The sequence below is a fragment of the Elephas maximus genome, chromosome 18, assembly GCF_024166365.1.
Source record: "Elephas maximus indicus isolate mEleMax1 chromosome 18, mEleMax1 primary haplotype, whole genome shotgun sequence".
NCBI lineage: Eukaryota > Metazoa > Chordata > Mammalia > Proboscidea > Elephantidae > Elephas > Elephas maximus.
Genome location: NC_064836.1, coordinates 29,605,977 through 29,628,100, shown reverse-complemented (window position 1 = coordinate 29,628,100; position 22,124 = coordinate 29,605,977). Strand labels below are relative to the sequence as shown.

The 22,124-nt window shown below is 45.6% G+C and overlaps 1 protein-coding gene across 1 annotated transcript in view; it reads left to right on the top strand.

The window, feature by feature from the left end:
- HUNK (hormonally up-regulated Neu-associated kinase) overlaps positions 1-22,124 on the top strand; it is a 127,109-nt gene that overhangs the window by 85,221 nt on the left and 19,764 nt on the right. Inside the window, exons 5-6 of the mRNA XM_049857976.1 lie at positions 5,345-5,472; positions 19,596-19,731. Coding sequence (XP_049713933.1) covers positions 5,345-5,472; positions 19,596-19,731 — 264 coding nt within the window. The remainder of the gene's footprint in view (positions 1-5,344; positions 5,473-19,595; positions 19,732-22,124) is intronic.

The window sequence follows — 22,124 nt, the reverse complement described above, 5'->3', positions numbered from 1 at the left end:
TCTTTATCCAGATACTAACTCTCTTTATCCAGATACTAACCATGTATGAAAACTCTAGGGGGAAGGGATCAAGACACTCTGATTTCCCTTTTGAAATCTCCTAGGACTCTATTACTATTAAGATACCCCCCGCCCAAAAAAACCCAAAGCCATTGCCATTGAGTCGATTCCAACTCATAGCAACCCTACAGGACAGAGTAGAACTGCCCCCAGGGTTTCCAAGGAGCAGCTGGTGGATTCTAACTGCTGACCTTTTAGTCAGCAGCCGAGGTCTTAACCAATGCACCACCAGGGCTCCGCTGTTAGTGTACCCCCCCCCAAAAAAAACAAATGTGTTGCATCGAGGCAATTCCAACTCATAGCGACCGTATAGGACAGAGTAGAACTGCCTATTGGGTTTCCAAGGAGCGGCTGATGAGTTCAAACTGGCTGACCTTTCGGTTAGCAGCCGAACTCTTTAACTACTGCACCACTAGGGCTCTTACTATTAGCAAAGGCATCTGTTATTCTTTAGGAATAGAGTACAAATATAATTGTAGCTTTCTTTCTTTTTTTTTTTTTTTTTTAAATACACTTCATTTTTTAGAGAGCCCCTGTGTGGCCCCTCCCCTTAGTACATGGTCCCTCCTGTTATTAACCTCTTTCGTTAGCGTGGGACCTTTGCTAGAATTAGTGAGCCAATACCGACATGTTAACTAAAGGCCGTGGTCTACATTAGGGTTCTCTCTTTGTGGTCGACAGTCCAGTGAATTTTGATAAATGTGTCATGTCATGTGGCCACCGTGATGGTATCAGGAAGAGTAGTTTCAGTGCCCTGAAAACGACCATACCTCAGTGTTCATCCCTCCCCACCCCTTCCAGCCCCGAGTAACCGCTGACCTTCCGCTGACCTTTGCCTTGTCTCTACAGCTTTGCCTTTTCCAGAATGCCACAGAGTTGGAATCAGACAGTACGTGGCCTTTTCTGACTGGCTTCTTTCACTTACCGATACGCATATGAGGTTCCTCTGTGTCTTTTCTCGGCTTGATGGTTTATTTTTATTGCTGAGTAATACTCCGTTGTATGAAGGTATCGGGGTTTGTTTTTCTGTTCACCTATTTAGGGATATCTTGTTCCTTGCAGCTTTGAGCAAGTATGAATAAAGCTGCTATAAACATCCGTGTGCAGGTTTTGTGTGAACATGAATTTCAGTTTCTATGGGTAAATACCTAGGAGTGTGACCCTTGGATGGTACGGTGTGTTTAGCTCTCAAGCTACCTTCCAATTAATGTCGTTCTTTAAAGTTTAGTGATGAAATAAAGATCACTTTTATCAGCACTTAATCTATGCCAGGCACAGCGTTTGGCACTTTCTGTGGCTGAGTTCATTGGGCCCTCATACAGCCTGTGAGGTGGGTACTGTTATCCACAATTTACAGGTGAGAAAAACAAGAATGAGAGCGCTGAGCCCTCTCTAAAGTATTGGTGACTGTTTTTGTTGATGATAAGCCAGTTGCTGTCAAGTCGATTTAGACTCATGGTGACCCCATGTGTGTCAGAGTCAAACTGTGGCTCCATAGGGTATTCAGTGGCTGATCTTTCAGAAGTAGATCTCCAGACCTTTCTTAGGAGGGGCCCCTGGGTAGACTTGAATCTCCAACCTTTCAGTTAATGCTTAACCGTTTGTACCACCCGGGACTCATTGTTAACAGTAAACTCCTCCAAAAGAAATGGAATTCTGGAGTCAGTTTGGTAAACTAATGAGTTACTGTAAATACCACTTGCTCTGTTCTGGTTGAACCATCCTTGGGACATGGAGCTCCCGGCTCTATCTTTAAGAAAGCTCATGTTGCCCTTATCTGTGGTCATAGCAGATAATGGAGAGAGGCAAACACCAACCTCGTGTGCAGTGATTTGAGATTTTTGTCACCTCTGGAAGTCAGCCAGTGACGAGGCTGGTGGATTTGAACTGCTGAACAGCCGAGCTCTTAGCCACTGCGCCATCAGGGCTCCCAGGGACAGTTTAGCTCCACCATAAACATATCTGAAAGGCAGCATTACACGGTAGGTTCTCAAACATGTGCTGTTGTTTTTAGTTGCTTTCGAGTTGGTTCCCTACAACAGAATGAAACATTACCTGGTCTTGCTCCATCTTCGTGTGCTCAAGTCCATTGTTGCAACCACAGTATTTTGAGTGCCTTCCAACCTGGAGGACTCATCTTCCAGCATTATATCAGACATATCCTGTTGTGATTCATAGAGTCTTCATTGTCTGACTTTTGGAAGCAGATTGCTAGGACTTTCTTCCTGGTCTTAGTCTGGAAGCTCTGCTGAAACCTGTCCACCATGGGTGACTGTTGGTATTTGAAATACCAGTGGCATACCTTCCAGGATCATAGCAACACACAAGCCACCACCAGTCTGACAAACTGACTGACAGACTGGTGGTGGCTCCAACATATAACCGCTAGTTATACCCCTTCCCTCCACCCCCAAACTGGCTCTCCTCCCCAGCCTCCTCAATTCTTTCACTATTACCACAGCTTGTCAGATACCCAGGTTCAAAACTTCCCACCTCCTCTTCAGATGTCTCTGTTATTTATTTGCTCTTCCTTCTGCATTGCACGTCTCTGCTCCCACTCAGACATCAGTAGCAAGTACTGGGTTTACCACCACAGTCACCTGCTCCGAATTCCAAGCTTCTTCACCCCCTTATGCCAGATGAACCCTCCCCAGTTATTTGTCCATGGAAAGCTTATTCATGGAGCCATCTATTCCTGTCCTGGAGAATGTGTTCCACTCAGTAAGTACACTCAGGGAAATGCTGCCTTAAATGGCTCTGTATATGCCTTGTCCCTGGGTGGTGCAGGTGCTTAAGAGCTTGGCTATTAACCAAAAGGTTGGAGGTTCAACTCCATCCAGAGATGCCTCAGAGGATCTACTTTTGAAAGATCACAGCCGTTGAAAACTCCATGGAGCACAGTTCTACTCTGAAACACATGGGGTCGCCATGAGCTGATATCGACGCCACGGCAACTGGATTGGATTTGGCATATGCCTTGTCTCCACTTCTTGGTTTTTGCAGTTTATGCTTCCCATCCTCACAGCCAACCAAAGACATAAGGAAACTCACATGTACCTCTTCACTGTCTCAGGGGCCCCCTTCTTCCTGTGCTTATTTACGAATCTTCTTTCTCTCTTAACTCTTCTTGTGGGCACAGAAAGTGCAGTTCAGCATTTTTCCATTTTCTTTGTCCTCATCACCCCATGAAAGGATTGTGCTTAGTTATTTGTTAGTTGTTTCTGGTTCTTCTCAGTCAACTCTAAGTTGCAGGATGGCGGGTCCTTGTATGGTTCACTACCACTGAACTCCCTGGAGCCCTGGTGATGCTGCTTGGCTGCTAACCAAAAGGTCAGCGGTTCAAATCCACTAGCTGCTCCTTGGAAACCCTATGGGGCAGTTCTGCTCTGTCCTATGGGTCACTATGAGCTGACAATGGGTTTGGGCTTTATGGGTTTAAAATACTGCCTGGGGCAGAGAGCCATCCAGCACACATTTGTGGCATGAATGTTTGTGTATCTGTCTCCCTAGCTGGATTGTGAGTTATGGAGAGGGACCAGGTCTTGGTGCATGAACCTGTGGAGCTCCGGCACGAGTTGGAGCCCATGAGCCTGTACCTGCTGTTACCTGGAGCACCATGATTCACAGGTGCCTCGATGGGATTGGGTCTCGAGGGTGTTAATTTCATTCAGTCTTATTGACTGTTTTGACTGGAAATCCTATTGTCTGTCTTTAAAACATATTCCCTTGGGCTCTTTTGAACACTTGAGACCGCTTGGCAGGCAGGCGTTTCATCCCCATCGGGAAATCTCATCAAAATGATATTAGGTTTGCACATCAGGAAAATAAAAATTCTCCAGGAAGATGTTGCAGTTATCTGGATGGCTTCGGAGATAAGCAGTTAAGCCCTTTCAAAAGGCATTTCAGCCGCATCTTAGATGGTGGGCCAAGGCCCAGGCTGCAGTCTCAGAATAAACAGTAAAACAAAAAATAAGGGTGGAAAGGAGACCCTCACAAGCCATTTCTCTGATTGCAGCCAAAGCAGAATTCTAGGGCAGGGCCCAGCCTCACTTTTTTATAAGAGGCAGGCTGAGCGGTAACCAGGTGCACTGGGTAGGCCGTTATTTCTACTCCTGCCTAGAGTCTTTTCCTATATTTTTTATTTGACCTCTTCCCAGTTCCAGCTTGTATATATACTTGGAAAATGACATAATGGCAGGAGTACTTTTTTTTTTTTTTAAAGTGTGGTAAAATATATGAAACAAAATTTTGCCATTTTAACCATTTTTAAGTGTAAGCTTCAGTGACATTCATTACATCTGCAGTGTCATGCAGTCATTAAAACCAGCTGCCCTTAAGTTGACTCTGACTCATGGCGACAACATGTGTGTCAGAGTAGAGCCATGCCCCGTAGGGTTTTCAATGGCTGGTTCTTTGGAAAACAGATCACCAGGCCTTTCTTCTGAGGCACCTCTCGGTGGACTTGAACCTCCAACCTTTTGGTTAGCAGCCGAGCATGTAAACTGTTTGCCCTCCTGGGCTGAGTCCTGTGCAATAATTACCACTATTTATTTCCAAAAATGTTTCATCACCCTAAACAGAAGCTCCCATGTCCCCCTTCTCCCAGCCCCTGGTAGCCCCTAATAAACTTTGGTCTCTATGTATTTGCCTCTTCCAGATATTTCATATAAATGGGATCAGGCAATATTTGTCCTTTTGTGTCTGACTTATTTCACTCAGTGTAATGTTTCCAAGGTTCATCCAGGTATCATGAACTTCATTTCTCTTAAAAAAACTTAGTGCCTGAATAATATTCCATCGTATGTATGTACCACATTTCGTTTGTCCATTCGCCTGTTGGTGGACACTTGGGTTGTTTTCACCTTTAGGCTCTTGTGAATAGTGTTGTGGTCAACACTGGTGTACAAATAGGAGTCCTTTTATTTGACGTTCTTAACGTCTCCCAGGTGTTTTTATATGACTTGGCCTAGACATCCTGTCTGTTGACTTCTTACCTCACCATTGAAGAGAAGATAAATGGTTTCCCTTCCTCAGGAGACAGCTCTTTAAACTACTCCGCGGTTCTGTGATCCATTGTCCAAGTCTTCACAATCAATGTTCTCTCCCAAGCTTTCACTATGGATCTTCAAGGCGGTGCCAAGGGTTCTAGAAAGATGCCTATGAGAAGGCCTGTTAAGGCTGGTGTCCAAGTGACTGTAATGAAGCTTTAGCTGAGCCTGTGTCCTCTCTGTCTCCCCTCCCCCGGGCCCTCCTCTGGTCTCATCTTTCATGTCTGTCTTTTCAGAGGAGTGAACATGTACGCCATGCTGACTGGGACTCTGCCTTTCACAGTGGAGCCCTTTAGCCTGAGAGCTTTGTACCAGAAGATGGTGGACAAAGAAATGAACCCCCTCCCCACCCAGCTTTCAACAGGTAATGCCCAGCTGCTCTGTGTTCTGCGTCCCACGACTTGCACTTTGACCACTCTGGGTTCCTTTGTGATGCAGTATTTGTCTTGCACCAATGGTGTCCTGACTCTTCCATGAGTCAGGGGCCTGTTTGACAGTAACCAACAACAACAAGTGTTAAAATAAGGACGCACTGGTGGTTTACTGTAGAATTCTTGCCTTCCACACGGGAGACCCAAGTTCGATTCCCGGCCAGTACACCTCATGTGCAGCCACCGCCTGTCAGTGGAGTCTAGCATGTTGCTCTGATACTGAACAGGCTTCAGCAGAGCTTGCAGACTAAGACGGACTAGGGAGAAAGGTCTGGCAATCTACTTCCAAAAATCAGCCAATGAAAACACCATGGATGGCAACCGTCTGCTCTGTACCCGAATGTGGGGATGGTGTAGGACAGGGCAGCATTTCATTCTGTTGTGCATGGGGTTGCCATGAGCCAGGGGCTGACTCAATGGCAGCTAACAAGTGTTAAAAATTAGTCTCAAGAGGTGTTTTGCTTTCCCATCTCTAAGTAGCCACTCCCTTCAATCTCGCCTGGGATTCCTTTCCTTTTCCATAATGATTTTGAATCCCTAACTTCCTCCTTCCTCCTCCTGCATGTTGCTCTCCTAAAACACACTGACCAAAAGGATCGCATATTCTCCTTTTGGAAAATAATCTCAGGCTTGATTGTTTAAAACTCACCATAATATCATGTTGACTTAGACAAGAGTGTTTATAATCACGTTTCCATTATGTCATCTTTAATCAGCTCACTCTAAAGGAATATTAGTTTCATTCCAGTTGGGTCTGTGATTTGTTTTGTTATTCGAGTTTTTGAGCCTGTTCAAAAGCTTTTAAATCTGTGTATCTAGGTTTGTTTACTTGATTAAGCAGAATCATCAAGTGTGTTTGAGAAATACTCTCAAGCTTTAGCTAGTTCACATTTCAGTTACCAGTTTGTACTAAGGTTTGGTTTCAGATCCAGCTTATTAGTGCAGTTTTATTTTTTTCACTTCAAGTTTCTGGCGTCAGCTTGGCCTTGATCCCTTAGAATAAATTCAATTTCACTGAGATGAGGCATTTGAAAAAAACAGTAATCCACTGCCTTCAAGTTGTTATATACGTGGTTATTGTTGTTACTTGCTGTCAAGTTAGCTGTGACTCACGTAGACTTTCTGTACAACAGAATGAAATGTTGCGTGGTTCTAGGCCATCTTCACAAATGTTGGCAATTGTTATGACTACTGTGTATTTTGAGTGCCTTCCAGTTTAGAGGACTCATTGTCAAGCACTATTCTGTTGTGACACATGGGGTTTTCATTGGCTAATTTTTGGAAGTAGATCACCAGGCTTTTCTTCCTAGTCCATTTTAGTCTGGAAGCTCCACTGAAACCTGTCCGCCATGCGTGACCTTGCTGGTATTTGAAATACCAGTGGCAGAGCTTCTAGTATCACAGCAACATGCAAGCCACCGCAGGACGACAAACTGACAGATGGGTGGTGGTGGTGTGTGTGATTAAAATAGAGTGTTGTTAATTTACTATGCTTTTGTGTTTTTCCCTTGAGTTCCTAGAGCAGTCATGAAGCTGGCCATGGAAGTGTGCTTACGCACCGGAACCCAAGCTGAATGCACTCCTGTATACAGTTAGTTCATTCTGCCTCTGCTTTCTCCTTTGCTGGGCAGGTAGGCTCTGGAGGCTGGAAGCAAAGGACGTACGATGTACTCGTGGAGCTGTGTTAGGGTTCTGTCGTTTGTGTACTCAGGGCCCTAACTCTTGGAGTCAGAGCATGGGTAAAACGTCGCTGAACTGTTATATTTAGCTTTTACGGCTTTCAGAGAAGGAGTCCCGGTGGGGGAGTAGTTAAGCACTTGGCTGCTAACCAAAGTGTTGGCAGTTGGAACCCACCCAGAGGCTCTGTGAGAGACAGACCTAGATGGGGCAGTTCTCCTCTGTCACACGGCACCTAACTACTAACAGAGAGCTTTCCGAAACGTGAAAACACCACAGGGCACAATGTGGAATGCTTGTCCATTCATTCATTCATTCCTTCATTTATTCTGTAAATGCCTACAGTGCAGGCATGTTTTAGGCTTTGGGTGAGGTTGTTTACTGCAGATTGGTGGGAAGGCATGATTGGGAACGTGAGTGTCTTGCTCATTGGATAACCCGGCTCTGGCCTCACCCAACTTAAAGGGGCTGGGGACATGCCAACCTTCCACCTGTCTAGGAGGTGGGAAACCAGAAATATTTGTCTAGCGGCCTCCTTCAGAGCCACTGATCACTGCTGGGGTGGGTCGGGTATTGTCTTAGTCTCCTAAGTGCTTAAGTAACAGAAATGCCACAAATGACTTCAACAGAGATTCATTGTCTCACAGCTCAGGAGGCTGTACGTCTGCATTCAGGGTGCCAGCTCTAGGGGAAGGCTTTCCCTGTCTGCCCTGGGGGGAAATCCTGTCTCAGCTTCTCTAGCATTCTTCTCGGTGTTCCTTGGTGATCTCCTCCTGGCATTTGTCTTTCCTCTGATTGTATGTACCTGCTTTCCTGCCTAATCTGCACTTTTTTAGATCTCAAAAGTGTTTAGATTTAAGACACACCCAACACTGATACGACCTCGTTAAGGTAACAGAGAAAACCCGATTCTCAAATGGGATTACATCCACAAGTATAAAAAAACCCGTTGCCATCTACTCAATTTCGACTTATAGTGACCCTACAGGGCAGAGTACAGCTGCCTCAGGGTTTCCAAGGAGTCGCTGGTGGATTCGAACTGCTGACCTTTTTGGTTTGTAGCCAAACGCTTAACCACTTCACCACCAGGGCCCCTCCACAGATGTAGGGGTTAGGATTTCAACACGTATTCTGGGGGGACACAATTGGATCCATAAGAAGCATTCAGGCAAGGGCAGGCAGGTTAATAGTACAGGAAGATCAGTGTCGTTCTGCAGAACCGTGTTCTTAACCCCCTGTAATTTCTCCCCAGAGCCCCGGTGGCACAGTGGTTAAGAGTTTGGCTGCTCACCAAAAGATTGGCAGTTCGAATCTACCAGATGCTCTTTGGAAACCCTATGGGGCAGTTTTACTCTATTATAGGGTCTCTATGAGTCGGAATCGACTCCATGACAACAGGTTTTTTTTTTTTAATTTTATTTTTTTAATATTACCCCGGGCTTAGCAGCCAGGGCTCTAAGTGGTTTTTGATTGTGAAAATTAAATTTACCCCAAGAGATCCACCTTGAGCATCGTGAGCTTTTTTTTTTAATAATATTTTCTTGTGTTTTAGGTGAAAGTTTACACAGCAAATTAGGCTCCCCTCTAACAGTTTTTACACAGATTGTTCCAGGGCAGTGGTAACAGTTGTTATAGTGTGCCAGCATTCTCCTTATTTCCATTCTTTTTGTTCTTTTTCCATTGACCTAGCTTCCCTTCCCCTCCTTGCCTTCTCCTCTTTGCTCATGAGTAGCTGTTGACCATTTGGTCTAGTATAATTGTTTAAGGGAGCACATTAATCAGGTGATACTGTTTATTTTGTAAGCCAGTCTATTATTTGGCTGTAAGGTGGCCTCCAGAAATAGCTTCAATTCCAAGTTCAAACGGTATCTTAGGGCAATAGTCTTGGGGGTTCCCCTAGTCTCTATCAGCCCAGTAGGTGTGGGCTTTTTAAGGAATTCAAGTTTCGTTCTACAATTTTCTCCCATTCTGTCTGGGACCTTGTATTGTGTCCCTGGTCAGAACGGTTGGTAGTGGAAGCTGGGCACCATCTTGTCCTTCTGGTTTCAGATTTGAAGAGATTGTGGTTCCTGTGGTCCTTTAGTCCCGTGGACTAGTTTCTTCTTTGTGCTTTTTGATTTTCTTCATTCTGTTTTGCTCCATACGAGTAGAGACCAATAGTTGTATCTTAGATGGCCGCTTGCAAACTTTTAAGACCCCAAACACTACTCACCCAACTTGGAGGGAGCACATTATCTTTGTGAACTGTGTTATGCCAATTGAGTTGTCCAACGAGACCATGGTCCTAAGCCTTTTGACCCAGTAAATCAATCCCAAGAGTTGTTTGGATATGTCTAGGAAGCTTCTGTAACTGAGCATTGTGCTCTTTTAAATAATTGTCTACATGAGATCAAATTGATAATAGCAACTCGAAGGTTAGATGAGAAGCTCAGGGGCAGTGAGTCTAAGTCAATGGTGGTTGAACAAATGTGGAGAAGGAGAGTGAGAATGTTTGCACAACGCACAGAATGTACTCAATTTCACCAAGTTGTACATGTAGAAATCGTTGGAATGGTGTATGACTGTGTATATTTTCACCTAAATAAGTTTACCTATAGAGGAGAAAAAGTTGCATCCTGAAGATATTAAAAAATAGGCTGAAGGTAATTCCAAGACAGAAATATTAAAAAATGTTCAATCAATTTCATTGTGCCTGCTTTGAGCCGACAGCTTTGCTTTGACCTGTGTGTGCTTGTTAAACGTCTTCTCGTTCCTGCAGGACTTAGTTGTCTTCGCCTGTCAGGCACACTTCGTGTTTCTATACCTGATTTTCCAGTTGGGATCTGAACTTTTATTTTTTAAACTGTTGGGATGTATGATATCTCTCAACTAGGACTTTAACCCTTTGTGTTAGGTAGCAAGCATGGTGCCCGCACTCATCGGACGCTCAGTGAAGCTGTGTTGTTGACTCAGCGTGTGAGGCCTGGAAAGGTAGCCTGCAGCCATTCAGCTGCTCAGGGTTGGGAATGGCCAGGCACACTAGGGCCCAGAGCTGTGAGCCAGTCGCTGATGTAGCCCGAGGCGTCTCATCTTGTTTATGGGGGAATGCTTTTGGGTTTGGAGATCAGCTGCTGCTCTTCTGACAGCGCCCATTTTCCAACCCATTGCATCTCAGCAAATTTATCTCCTTTTCCTTCCAACCAGCCTAGTTAGACAGACATCTGTGGTTGATTTTGTTTTGGCTCATGGTGACCTTTATGTACGACAGAAGGAAACCTTGCCCTGTTCTGCACCATCCTCATAATTGCCAGTGTGTTCAAGTCCACTGTTGTGGCCATGGTGCCAGTACATCCCACTGAGGGCCTCCCCTGCCCTCACTGGCCCTCTGCTTCACCAAACAGGATGCCCTTCTCCAGCAATTAATTGATTTCCCCTGATGACGTGTCCAAAGCAAGCAAGTTGGACAATGTCTTGTTGTGAACCATGAGGTTTCATTGGCTGATTTTTGGAAGTAGATCACCTGGCCACCTAGTCTTAGTGTACAAGCTCCACTGAAACCTGATGGTATTTGAAATACTGGTGGCATAGCTTCCAGCATCACAGCGGCATGCAAGCCACCACAGTATGACAAACTGACAGATGGGAGGTGGCCAACGAGCCTAGCCCACCTTTATTTATGATACCATCTGATTACATCTGAGAATAGTAGTTTGCCAGTAACAAGAGTAGTTGACACTTATTGAATGACCCTGTGTAGGTGCTTGTAGGTGCTTTTGATATTATCTCTTCTTCTCGAAACAGCCCTTCTTGTATTGTTATTCCCAATTTACCAGTGAAGAAACTGAGTCTTAGAGAAATGAGGTAGCTTCTCTGGTTTTGAATTTATGTCTCCTTGACCCCCGAACCTGGGTTTTCCTGCTCTACTGTGTGCCTCCCTCCTTTTTCTTGGTTTATTATCTAGCATCAGAAAGCCTCCCAGATTTGGGGATATTTACTGACGCTCTTGCATAAATATCCATTGTCCTTGTGTTTTGTGTAATGTCAATCCAAATTGAAAATATGCCAGTTTTATTAACTGCCTCACTGACATGCATCTTTATTAGTTTGATGATTCATCAGTGATAGAATTCACTCATATTTGTAATGAGTTCTTCACGTCTTCACTCTTTTGTTTTATATGAATTTAGAAGGTATCTTGGTTATCTAGTGCTGCTGTAACAGAAACACCACAAGTGGATGGTTTTAACAAACGAATTTATTCTGTCACATTCTAGGAGGCTAGAAGTCCAAATTCAGAGTGCCAGCTGTAGAGGAAGGCTTTTTCTCTCTGTCAGCTCTGGGGAAGGTCTTTGCCATGACTCTTCCCCTGGTCTAGGAGCTTCTCAGTCCACAGGACGTGCTCTGTGCCTGGCGCTGCTTTCTTGGTGGTATGAGGTCCCCATGTCTCTCTGCTGGCTTTTCTCTTTTATATCTCAAAAGAGATTGATTTAAAACACAACCTAATCTTGTAGATCCTGCGTCATTGACATAACTGCCTCTAATCCTGCCTCATTAACATCATAGAGGTAGGATTTAGGACACATAGGAAAATCACATCAGATGACAAAATGGTGGACAATCACACAGTACTGGGAATCATGGCCTAGCCAAGCCGACACACGTTTTGGGGGAGGGATACAATTCAATCCATAACAAAAGGGTTTTCACCAAATTTGAGTTGGAAAAAAATAGAGCGTCATTGACCTTGTGAGCCCGCAGTGCAGGTTTCCGAAGCATTGCCCTTGTTTCTACCACATACAGTTGATTCTCATTATTCACAGTAGTTAATGTTCTATAAAGCCCCTGCCTACACTGAATCAGTAAATACTGAACCATGGCTCCATGAAGAAATTCAAGGTGAGGTTTCTGTGATCCTCTGGTTACACATTTTCATCAACCAGTCAATACATAACCTTGTTTTACTTGTGTTTCTTTAGAGGAGCACCTTGTTGAATATACATTGCTCAGTTGTTAACATTGAACTCACAGCCAACAGCACTGTAACTCCCGCCTGAATGAAGCTTATCTAATGCGTGTATCTTCTCCATAAGGCACATCTCAGCCTTCTTGTGCTTAAGAGTACCAGATAGCACTTCAGCATATGCTTGGGGGACGTTCTAAGTAGAAAAATCATCACCACCAACAAAAAAAAACACAAAAAATGTGTCCCTAAATGGATGGCACAAAGGACGTTTGTTTCCAACATGAGAGCTGAAGCCAGAAGGCAGAGCGTCACCCTGTTCCACCTCAGCTGGGAACACACACGTCAGGTGACGAGAATTTTCCACCATTCTGTGAGTATCTGTGAGGGATTGCAAAGGTGCCCAGAGTACTGATTTTGGGGTTACAAATACACTTTAGCAAGTAGGCGAATTTGCAAATACAGAAGCCACACATTCTGAGAATTGACAGTGTTTTGAAAACGTAAGCTTTTGGGGGCCTTTTCAGTTCTTTCTTCTAGACAGCTTCTCTTTCTGCCACTTGGTACTTGTATATCATACAGTAGTGAATGCCTTATGGTTTATAAATCGTTCAGACATCTTACCTTTTCATCATGACGCCTCCGTGTTAGTATTTATCATACATCCCAAACAGTCACCCCAGATCAGGAGATGTGAAGCTGAGGGTGACGTGTTCGCATTTGTGAGGGCTGAGCCGATGCTGATCAAAACTTCTGAGAATGCTCGATTTCTCAGTTACCTGGTGCTGCTGTAACAGAAGTACCACAAGCGAGTGGCTTTAAAGAATAGAAAATTACTTTCTTGCAGTTCTGGAGGCTTGAAGTCCACACCACGGTCTCGGCCGTGTCAGTAGCCCTGAGCATTCTGGTTCCTTGGTTTGTAGACAACCCTCAGACAGCCTCTGTCATCCTCTGTGTGTGTGTATACTATGTCTAATCTGCTCTTTCTAACACTCAGAAATGATTAGGTTTAGGACCCACCCTACGTGGGTATGATCTAATTAATGTAACAAAGAAAACCTTATTTCCAAACGGGATTACATCCATAGGTTTCCACCACAGTGGCCGTCGAGTCAATTCTAACTCATGGCCAGGGCCGGATTACCCAAAAAAAGGTATGCACCGGTCCAATTGTGCCTTCCCACCAACCTGCAGTGCACAATTTTAGCTGTCCCCTACTGGGTCAAAGATGTGGTGAAACCCGTGTGAAACTGCTCACCACAGATTGGCACAATTAAGCCCATACATACTTTGTTCAGTGCGAGCTGGTGCCATACCATGCCTGCTGGTTAATTCACCCTACTCATGGTGACTGCATTTGTGTCAGAGTAGGACTGTGCTCCACGGGGTTTTCGATGACTAATTTATTCAGAAGTAGGTCGCCAGACGTTTCTTCTGAGGTGCCTCTGAGTAGGCTTGAACCTCCAGCCTTTCGGTTAGCAGCCGAACTCGACAACCGTTTGCCCCAGGGACTCCACCACAATATCGTGGCACACAATTTAATCCATAGCACTTGACTGTCAAATAATTCTGTGGCTGCATTAGCCTGGGAATGACAAGGAAGGAGCAGGGGTGGGGACGGGTGTCCACTGGCATCCAGTGTGCTACATGAACACGAAGGGTCTGATGGCGTGTCAGCTTCCTGCAGCCTGTTCCATTGGCACAGCGTCAGTGTGCCCACACACAGTCCAGACATTGAGAAGCAGATGACTCATGGAGGGCAGTGAGCTTTGGGTGGGAGGAATGCACACCCTATGTTGTGTTGATCATGATGGGGACCAAACCACATGGCTCATGGAGACCCTCCAGGCCTGAGTGAGGACCCTGAGTGATAGCAATCAGGAGTGCAGGGTGACGTGGGGCCATACCTGGCTTTCCAGGACCTGGGAGGCAGGGGGGTGTCGTTGTCAGGTGCCGTAGAGTCGATTTTCAGCTCAGCCACCCCAGGTGACAGAGTAGAACTGCCCCCATAAGGTTTCCTGGGCTGTGATCTTTACCCCGGTGGCGTAGTGGTTAAGTGCTACAGCTGCTAACCAAAAAGTGGGCAGTTCAAATCCACTAGGCGCTCCTTGGAAACTCTATGGGGCAGCTCTACCCTGCCCTATAGGATCGCTATGAGTCGAAATTGACTCCATGGCAGTGGTTTTTTTTTTTGGTTTAATCTTTACGAGGGCAGATCACCAGGTCCTTTTCCCTTGGAGTCACTGGGTGGCTTCAAACTACCAACCTTTTGGTTAGCAGCCGAGTGCTTAAACATTTCCCCACCAGGGGAAGTAGACTAGATGGGGCTGTTCTCATCCGTTTTGCTTTGAGGCAGAGATTTTCCAGACCCTGCCTCCTATTTCAAAAGAGAACTCTTAGAGTGTGTTTAGAGTTCTCTTTGGAGAGTAATGCGATGTTTGCAACACCCAAAGAAATAAAATTTGTCAGTAGAGATTTGAACTAAAATCACGTGTGCCCATCAGCAGTTTGTAAAGATGCCGAGTGCTTGGTTATGAAAATAGAACCAAAATGCACATCCGGTTTGTCCTTAGCTGTTCTGTTAATCGTCCTTAGAAAAACCCTGACAGTAGCCTGGGTGTTGGCTCAGGTCCTTTGAGGCTAAGTGACAGAGATGTCTCAGATATCCTTCTCTCAGTAGGCTCTCGCTCCCCCCACTCTGATTTAGTAAGCCCACATCTTTTTCCTTTGACTGTGTCCCTGGTTAAGCATCCATGAGGTAAAATAACCACCCAGATGACTCTTGCAGTGCTCAGGGAATTGAGAGAAGGGAGATAGAGTTTCCAAAAAGAGGAATCTCTTTTTTCTTTCTGAGTTCTGTTTGCTTTTGCACACCACTGAAGCACATATGGACAGTTTGAGACACAAGTATAAGACTTAGGGTGTTAGAGGTGCTTCAGGACTGGGGTCTGCACATCTGCTCACAGTCGTTGACTGCACTGTGTCCAGGATGTTGAGGCTCTGTCTGACCCCTGCAATGGTGAACGTGACCTTGTTTGGGGAAATAGGGCTTTTCTTTGTAGATCTTATCAGTTAAGGAGGTGATACTGAAGTGGGTAGGCCCTAATCCTCACCCATTATGAACGATGTTTTAAAAGAGAAGGGCAGACACGGAAACAGAGTCACAGACAGGAGGAAGGCACCTTGTGGAAATACAACTGTAAGCCAGGGAATGCCGAGAGACGCCTGGGGCTGCGGAAGCTGAAAGAAACAAGGATCTTTCGCTAGCGCATTCAGAGAAAGCAGGGCCCTGCCGACACCCTGAGTTTGGACTCCTAACCTTCAGCCCTATGTGTCTCAGGATTCTCTAGAAAAACTGAACAAGCGACATATGTGTAGGTTATATAGAGGGCAGGGTAGAACTGCCACGCAGGGTTTCCAAGGAGCAGCTGGTAGATTTGAACTGCCGGCCTTTTGGTTAGCAGCTGAGCTCTTAACCGCTGTGCCACCAGGGCTCCAAAAATGTACATATATGTGTGTGCATGTGTGTGTATGTATATACACATGCACACACACACGTATGTTTATATACACACATAAACATAAAGATTTACTTCAAGGGATTGTGGGGGCCGGGAAGTCCAAAATCCACAGATGAGGCCGCAGGCTGGAGACTCCTGCAGGCTTGTGTCCCAAGATCTGTGGGTCAGGAAACAGGTAGAATGCAGAGATGAGAAAGGGGTCCAATTCTGCCATATACCGATTTATAATCTGGAAGAAGACCACACCCTAAGACACTCCCTTTCAACTGATTGATTGATCATATTACATTTGGTTACATCATGGAAGGTGGTTGCATTACATATTAGGTTACATTGTTGTTGGTAGGTGCCTTCGAGTTGGTTCCAACTCATAGTGACCCTGTGTACAACAGAACGAAACACTGCCCGGTCCTGCACCATCGTCAAAATCATTGTTATGCTTGAGCCCATTGTTGCAGCCACTGTGTCAATCCATCTCATTGGGGGTCTTCTTCTTTTTCAATGACCCTCTACTTTACCAAATATGATGTCCTGCTCCAGGGACTGGTTATTCCTGATAATACGTCCAAAATACATGAGATGAAGTCTTGGCCATCCTGGCTTCTAAGGAGTATTCAGGCTGTACTTCCTCCAGGACAGATTTCTCCATTCTTCTGGCAGTCCGTGGGCTATTCAATACTCTTCGACAACAGCATAATTCAAAGGTGTCAATTCTTCGGTCTTTCTTATTCGTGGTCCAGCTTTCACATGCACATGATGCGATTGAAAATACAATGGCTTGGTTAAGGTGAACCTTAGTCGTCAAAGTGACATCTTTGCTTTTTAATACTTGAAAGAGGGCTTTCAGTTAGGTTACATTATGGGACAGCAGCTAGTCTAGTGGTTGGGCAAACCACTGGGAACCATAGCCAAGCTGAGTTGACAAAATGAACCATCGCACTGTGAGAAAATAAATTTCTGTTCTTTAAAGCCACCATTTTGTGATATTTTGTGACAGCAGCCCTAGGAAGCTAAGGCACCCGCCCTGGGAAGGTACCTGGCGGCATGAGTAGCCAGGGCTGTTTCTCTTGGGTCCATTCCAGCATCACACCTGGCACCTCCTTTGATGGCAGCATTTCTGCAAAATCTGGGTAACAGAAAAGCACCCCCACCCCTGTTCTTTAAAGGACAACATTAAAATGACAGCTGAAGTCCGTGAGAAAGGGAGAATGTTTATGACCTTTCCTCAAAAGGAAGATTATCTTAGAAAACTGAAAAATAGCTTTACAGAGCAGGAGAGAAAAGTTTGGGACCAGGAGAATTAAGGTGAATTTTCTTAGGGTCTGTTGTCTTGTATGTTGGAAGTCGGATATCATGCACAAAGCTGAGTAAAAGACCATTTCTTATATCGTGACAGCGTCGTGACAGTGCTCCGTCAGATAAGGAATGTGGAAGGAAGATATGCCACTTTGTGGGCTTAGAGCTATAGCAAGACAGATTGTCTTTGTTTTGAAGCGATCTCTGTCATTCTTTGTTCACTTGTGTGCATGCTGAACAATTTCATAGCCCGTGACCTTGGCTCATGTTATAAACATATTTTGCCTATGTTGGGCAATTGTCTTCATTGTTATAATCTGTTATGGATGGAATTGTGTCCTCCAAAAAGTTATGTTGAAGTCCTAACCACAGTGCCTATAAATATGATCCTATTTGGAAATAGGAGTTTTTTGTTGTGTTAATGAGGTCATTATCAGAGTAGGGCAGGCCGAAAACCTAATCTGTTCTGAGAGGAGCCTTATAAAAAAGAGAATAGACACAGAGACACACATGGGGGGAGAAGACACCGCGTGGAGACAGAAACACACAGCCGATGCAGCTACAGGCCCAGGAGTGCCAAGCATTGCTGCCAGCTACTGGAAGATGGGACTTTGAAGACTAACGTGCACCTGACCCAAGCCATCATGATATATTCAGTCACCCCAGTGCATGCGAAAGCTGAACAGTGAATAAGGAAGTCTGAAGAAGAATTGACATCTTGGAATTGTGGTGTTGGCGAACAATATTGAATATCCCATGGACTGCCAGAAAAACAAACAAGCCTGTCTTGGAAGAAGTATGGCCAGAATGCTCCTTAGACGTCAGGATGGGGAGACTTCATCTCATGTACTTTGGACATGTTATCAGGAGGGATCAGTCCCTGGAGAAGGACATCACACTTGGTAAAGTGGAGGGTCAGCAAAAAAGAAGACCCTCAATGAGATGGATTGACACAATGGCTGCAATACTGGGCTCAAGCATAACAATGATTGTGAGGATGGTGCAGGACCAGGCAGTGTTTTGTTCCGTTGTAGGGTTGCTATGAGTTGGAACCAACTCGACAATACCTAACAACAATAAACTAGAAGCTGAAATAGATAGGGAAGTCCCTTCTCCTACAGACATGCCCTGAATTCGGTATTCTGGCCTCCTGAGCTGCAATGAACTAGATTCTGTTCTTTAAAGCCACCCGCTTGTGGTATTTTTTGTTACAGCAGCTTAATCTTAAAAGATGCAGATATTCTACTTAGAGATGAACTGGCTTCATATCCCCAGTGCTTGGACAGACAACGTGAGCTTAGAGAAGGTTTGCTTAATGAAACAACTAGGACATTTGGAAGATTCCTTTGCTGGAGGTGGGAGGAAAGGGGTTATAGGGCTTTCGTATTTTTGTCAACTGTTTCTCGTTTCCTTTCCTCGCGCCCCATGCTCAGCGGATCTGATGTGACTGCAGTGAACCTCGGCTGGCAGAAGAATTAGGGCACACTTCATTGCATGCATTTCACCCTAGCAGCACCTTTGTTTTATGGGAGAGCACGAAAGGAGGGGGCCCATCAGGCCATGGGTTCACAGTGTGGCACTTGCCAGAACTTTCTACACGAACTAGAATTTTAAAACTCGAGTCACTCACTATACGGAGTTGACTTAACACTTTAATAAAAACTTGCAGCTCTCTGGCATCATGGGGGCAGCTCTCTGGTGTCATGGGGTGCTCTCTGGTGTCGTGGGGCCTGGTCTATTTGGCTAAGTGGGTGTGAGCCTCAGTCTTGGTGCTCCATCATCAGTCCATGGAGTTTGGGAAAAAGTTGGCAGCCACCAAGATGGCTTTAAAAGAAAGGACCCAAAAGCAGGACCTCCCAGGCCCCTTGAGACTCTGCTTGGCACACGGTCAAGACCAAGCTGTTGTTGGCTGCCGTTGAGCCAGCCCCTGACACAACAGATTAAATGCTGCCTGGTCCTCATTGAAGGTCTAACTTAGAGTGCCTTTTACCCTTCTGGAGCCTGGTGGCACAGTGGTTAAGAGCTTGGCTGCTCACCAAAAGGTTGGCAGTTGGAATCCACCTGCTGCTCTTTGGAAATCCCATGGGGCAGTTCTACTCTGTCCTACAGGGTCACTATGAGCGGGAATCAAATTGAGGCCAGTGGATTTGGTTTGGTTTGTTTTTTCACCCTTCTGGTTGCTTTCTGAGTGCTCAGACTCTGCCTTGAGCATAAGCACTTTCTGTTTTATTTTCTTTTATCTGCTCGAGCCTGTACATAGAACACCCATTTCTCTGGCTGACTTCTAAACAAGAAGAAAGACTGCAGGCTGCGTTGAGAAGTACAGGCACAGGGAGTCCTGAGCCAGTTTTTGCTTGACCACGTGCCGGTTGTACACCTTAAGCAAGCATCTTTGGACTTCTGGCGCCTCTTTTTTTTTTAAGAGCGAGAAAGAAACGGGGCTCAAAAACTTCACGTGCCTGGAGGGCGGTGGGGCTGGATCCAGGCTCAATGAATTACTGAGCTTGTCCAAAGACTCAGAGAACAGATTGCGCAGCAGTGGCTGGGGTGAGCATGGGACAGGCAGGCAGGTGTTCTGTTTCCAGCTGGTGACATGGGCGTCCCTTTGCCATTGTCTTCACAGGAGCCATCACCTTCCTGCGCTCCCTCCTGGAACCAGATCCCGTGAAGAGGCCGAATATTCAGCAAGCACTGGCGAATCGCTGGCTTAATGAGAATTACACGGGCAAAGTGCCATGTCACGTCACCTACCCCAACAGGTAACTCATTGCACAGAGGGACTCCTCACGGAAGGCGGGGCCTGCTGTATGGGCCCTGGGTATTGCCGGGCAGGAAGCTGCACAAGATTCAGGAAAAAGCCACGTTTTCTCTTTGCTGTTTTTACCGCCTCGCACCTACACACCCACAGACAAGCCCCTGTGTGTCCATGTGAGGCACTGGAGGCAGGGCTGTCCTGTGTGGTTGTGTGTGTATGCTCCCCGTATGGCTCCACAGAGGGGCAGGCCTGCTCCCGAGAGGCCCCATCCTCCAGAGGGACGCCTCTTTCTTTTTTTTTGAGTAATATTTTATTGTGTTTTCTGTGAAAGTTTACCCAGCAAATTGGTTCCCATTTAACCATTTCTGCACAGGTTGTTCAGTGACATTTGGTTATGTTTTCCACAGAGTGTCAGCATTCTCGTTATTTCTGTTCTGGTTGTTCCATTTCCAGTAATCTAGTTTCCCTGCCCCCTTCCCTTCTCAGCTTTGCTTTAGAGTGATTGTCCACCATTTGGCCTCATACAGATCTTTTAAAGGAGCGTAGTACTCACAGGAGATATTCTTTATTTTATGAACTGATCTGTTATTTAGCTTATAGGTGACCTCAGGGGGTAGTTTCAGTTCAAGGTTTAAAACGGTATTTCAGGGCGATAGTCTCGGGAGTCTTCTAGTCAGTCTCAGCTGGTTCAGTAAGTCTGGGCTTTTTAAGAATTTGAGTTTCGTTCCACAGGGTCCCTGTTCTATGGGACCCTCTTTCTAATTCACACAAAGGTACCAAATAGACGAACTGGATCCCTAATATGTGTGTGTCTGTGAGTGTGTATCTGTGTGTGCATGTGTGTCTGTGAGTTTGTGTCTGTGTATGTGTCTGTGTGTCTCCGAATGTGTATTTGTGTGTGTCTGTCTTTGTGTCTGTGTGTCTTTGTGTATGCGTGTGTGTGTGTGTGTGTAGGTGTCTGTGAGGGCATGTTTGTGCCTGTGTGTGTGTGTGTCTGTTAGTTTATGTCTGTGTGTGTGTGAGTGTGTGGGTGTGTGTGTGTGTGTGAGGGTGTGTTTGTGCCTGTGTGTGTCTGTTAGTTGATGTCTGTGTGTGTGTGCATGCTCCACCAATGACCTCCTGCCAGAAACAGGCAGAGCCTGGGAAAATTGCTCCTCTCCACTGTCAGACCACCCCCTTGGCCTTTCTGCACTGAATCCTCCTGACGAGGTGGGCAGGCAGGGCTTTTGTCTCAGAGAGGAAGTTCTAGAGGAACCTAGGGAGCTCAGGGGGACATTCCTGGGCTCTTCATCCACACTACTGGACCAAATTTATACTTGCCATAGAGGAGGTGGGGCCGTTGGTTTGCCATCTAGAATTCTAGCATTTGGCTCACGGGAGGTAATTTAAACAAAATCTAGATTACTCAGGTTACCAAGGGAACCTGGAAATAGATTGCTGTTTTCCAACACCAGCTCAATTTGGCCCAGTGTCTGAAACAGGCACCAGAAATATTACCCCAATGTGAGCTGGAGAGTGGAGCTGAAGGGCCATGCCTCATTGGGATGCTCAAACTAGAGAGCAGTGCACAGGTTCTTCCTGTTAAAGCTGGGGGCATCGTGGCAGTAGATGAGTCATTAAGCTAATGTAATCACCGTCTAAATGAGCATAATCAATCCACTCAAGGCAGCGGCTATTGAAGGAAGTGGAGCTGGGATTAGAAACACGGTGCCCCTGCATGTCGGCGCATCTTCATTCGGGAAGCAACATGACGAAGCATCTCCTTTTGTAACTTCTCTGCAAGTTGTAGACAGGCTTTTGTAGATGAGAACTTTTAAATCCAGGCATTCTGTACTGGTTTCATGGGTTGAATTGTGTCTCTATAAAAGATACTTTGATGTTATAACCTTCTGGTACCTGTGACTGTGACCTTGTTTGGAAATAGGGTTTTTGAAGCTGTTATCAGTTAACATGAGGTCATACTAGAGTAGACTGGACCCTAGTCCAAAACGAATGGTGTCCTTATAAAAGAGGAGAGACACAGATACGGAGGGAAGGCGGCCACGTGAAGATAGGCAGAGATTGGAGTGATGCATCCGCAAGCCAAGAACGCCAAGGAGTGCTGGCAAACATCGGACGCTGGGAAGAGGCAAGGAAGGATCTGCCTCCAGAACCTTCATAGAGTGCATGGCCCTGCTGACACCTTGATTTCAGACGCCCAGACTCTAGAACTGAGAATAAATTCCTGTCGTTTGAAGCCCCCTACTATGGTACTTTGTTACAACAGCCCTAGCAAACTTAATACAACTGGTTTTGCCAGACCGGTAATTTACACATTTGGATTTGATCAGACGATAAAGTTGGACATGTAACTAGTTAGGTGGTGTTATGGATTGAATTATGTCCCCCCAAAATGTG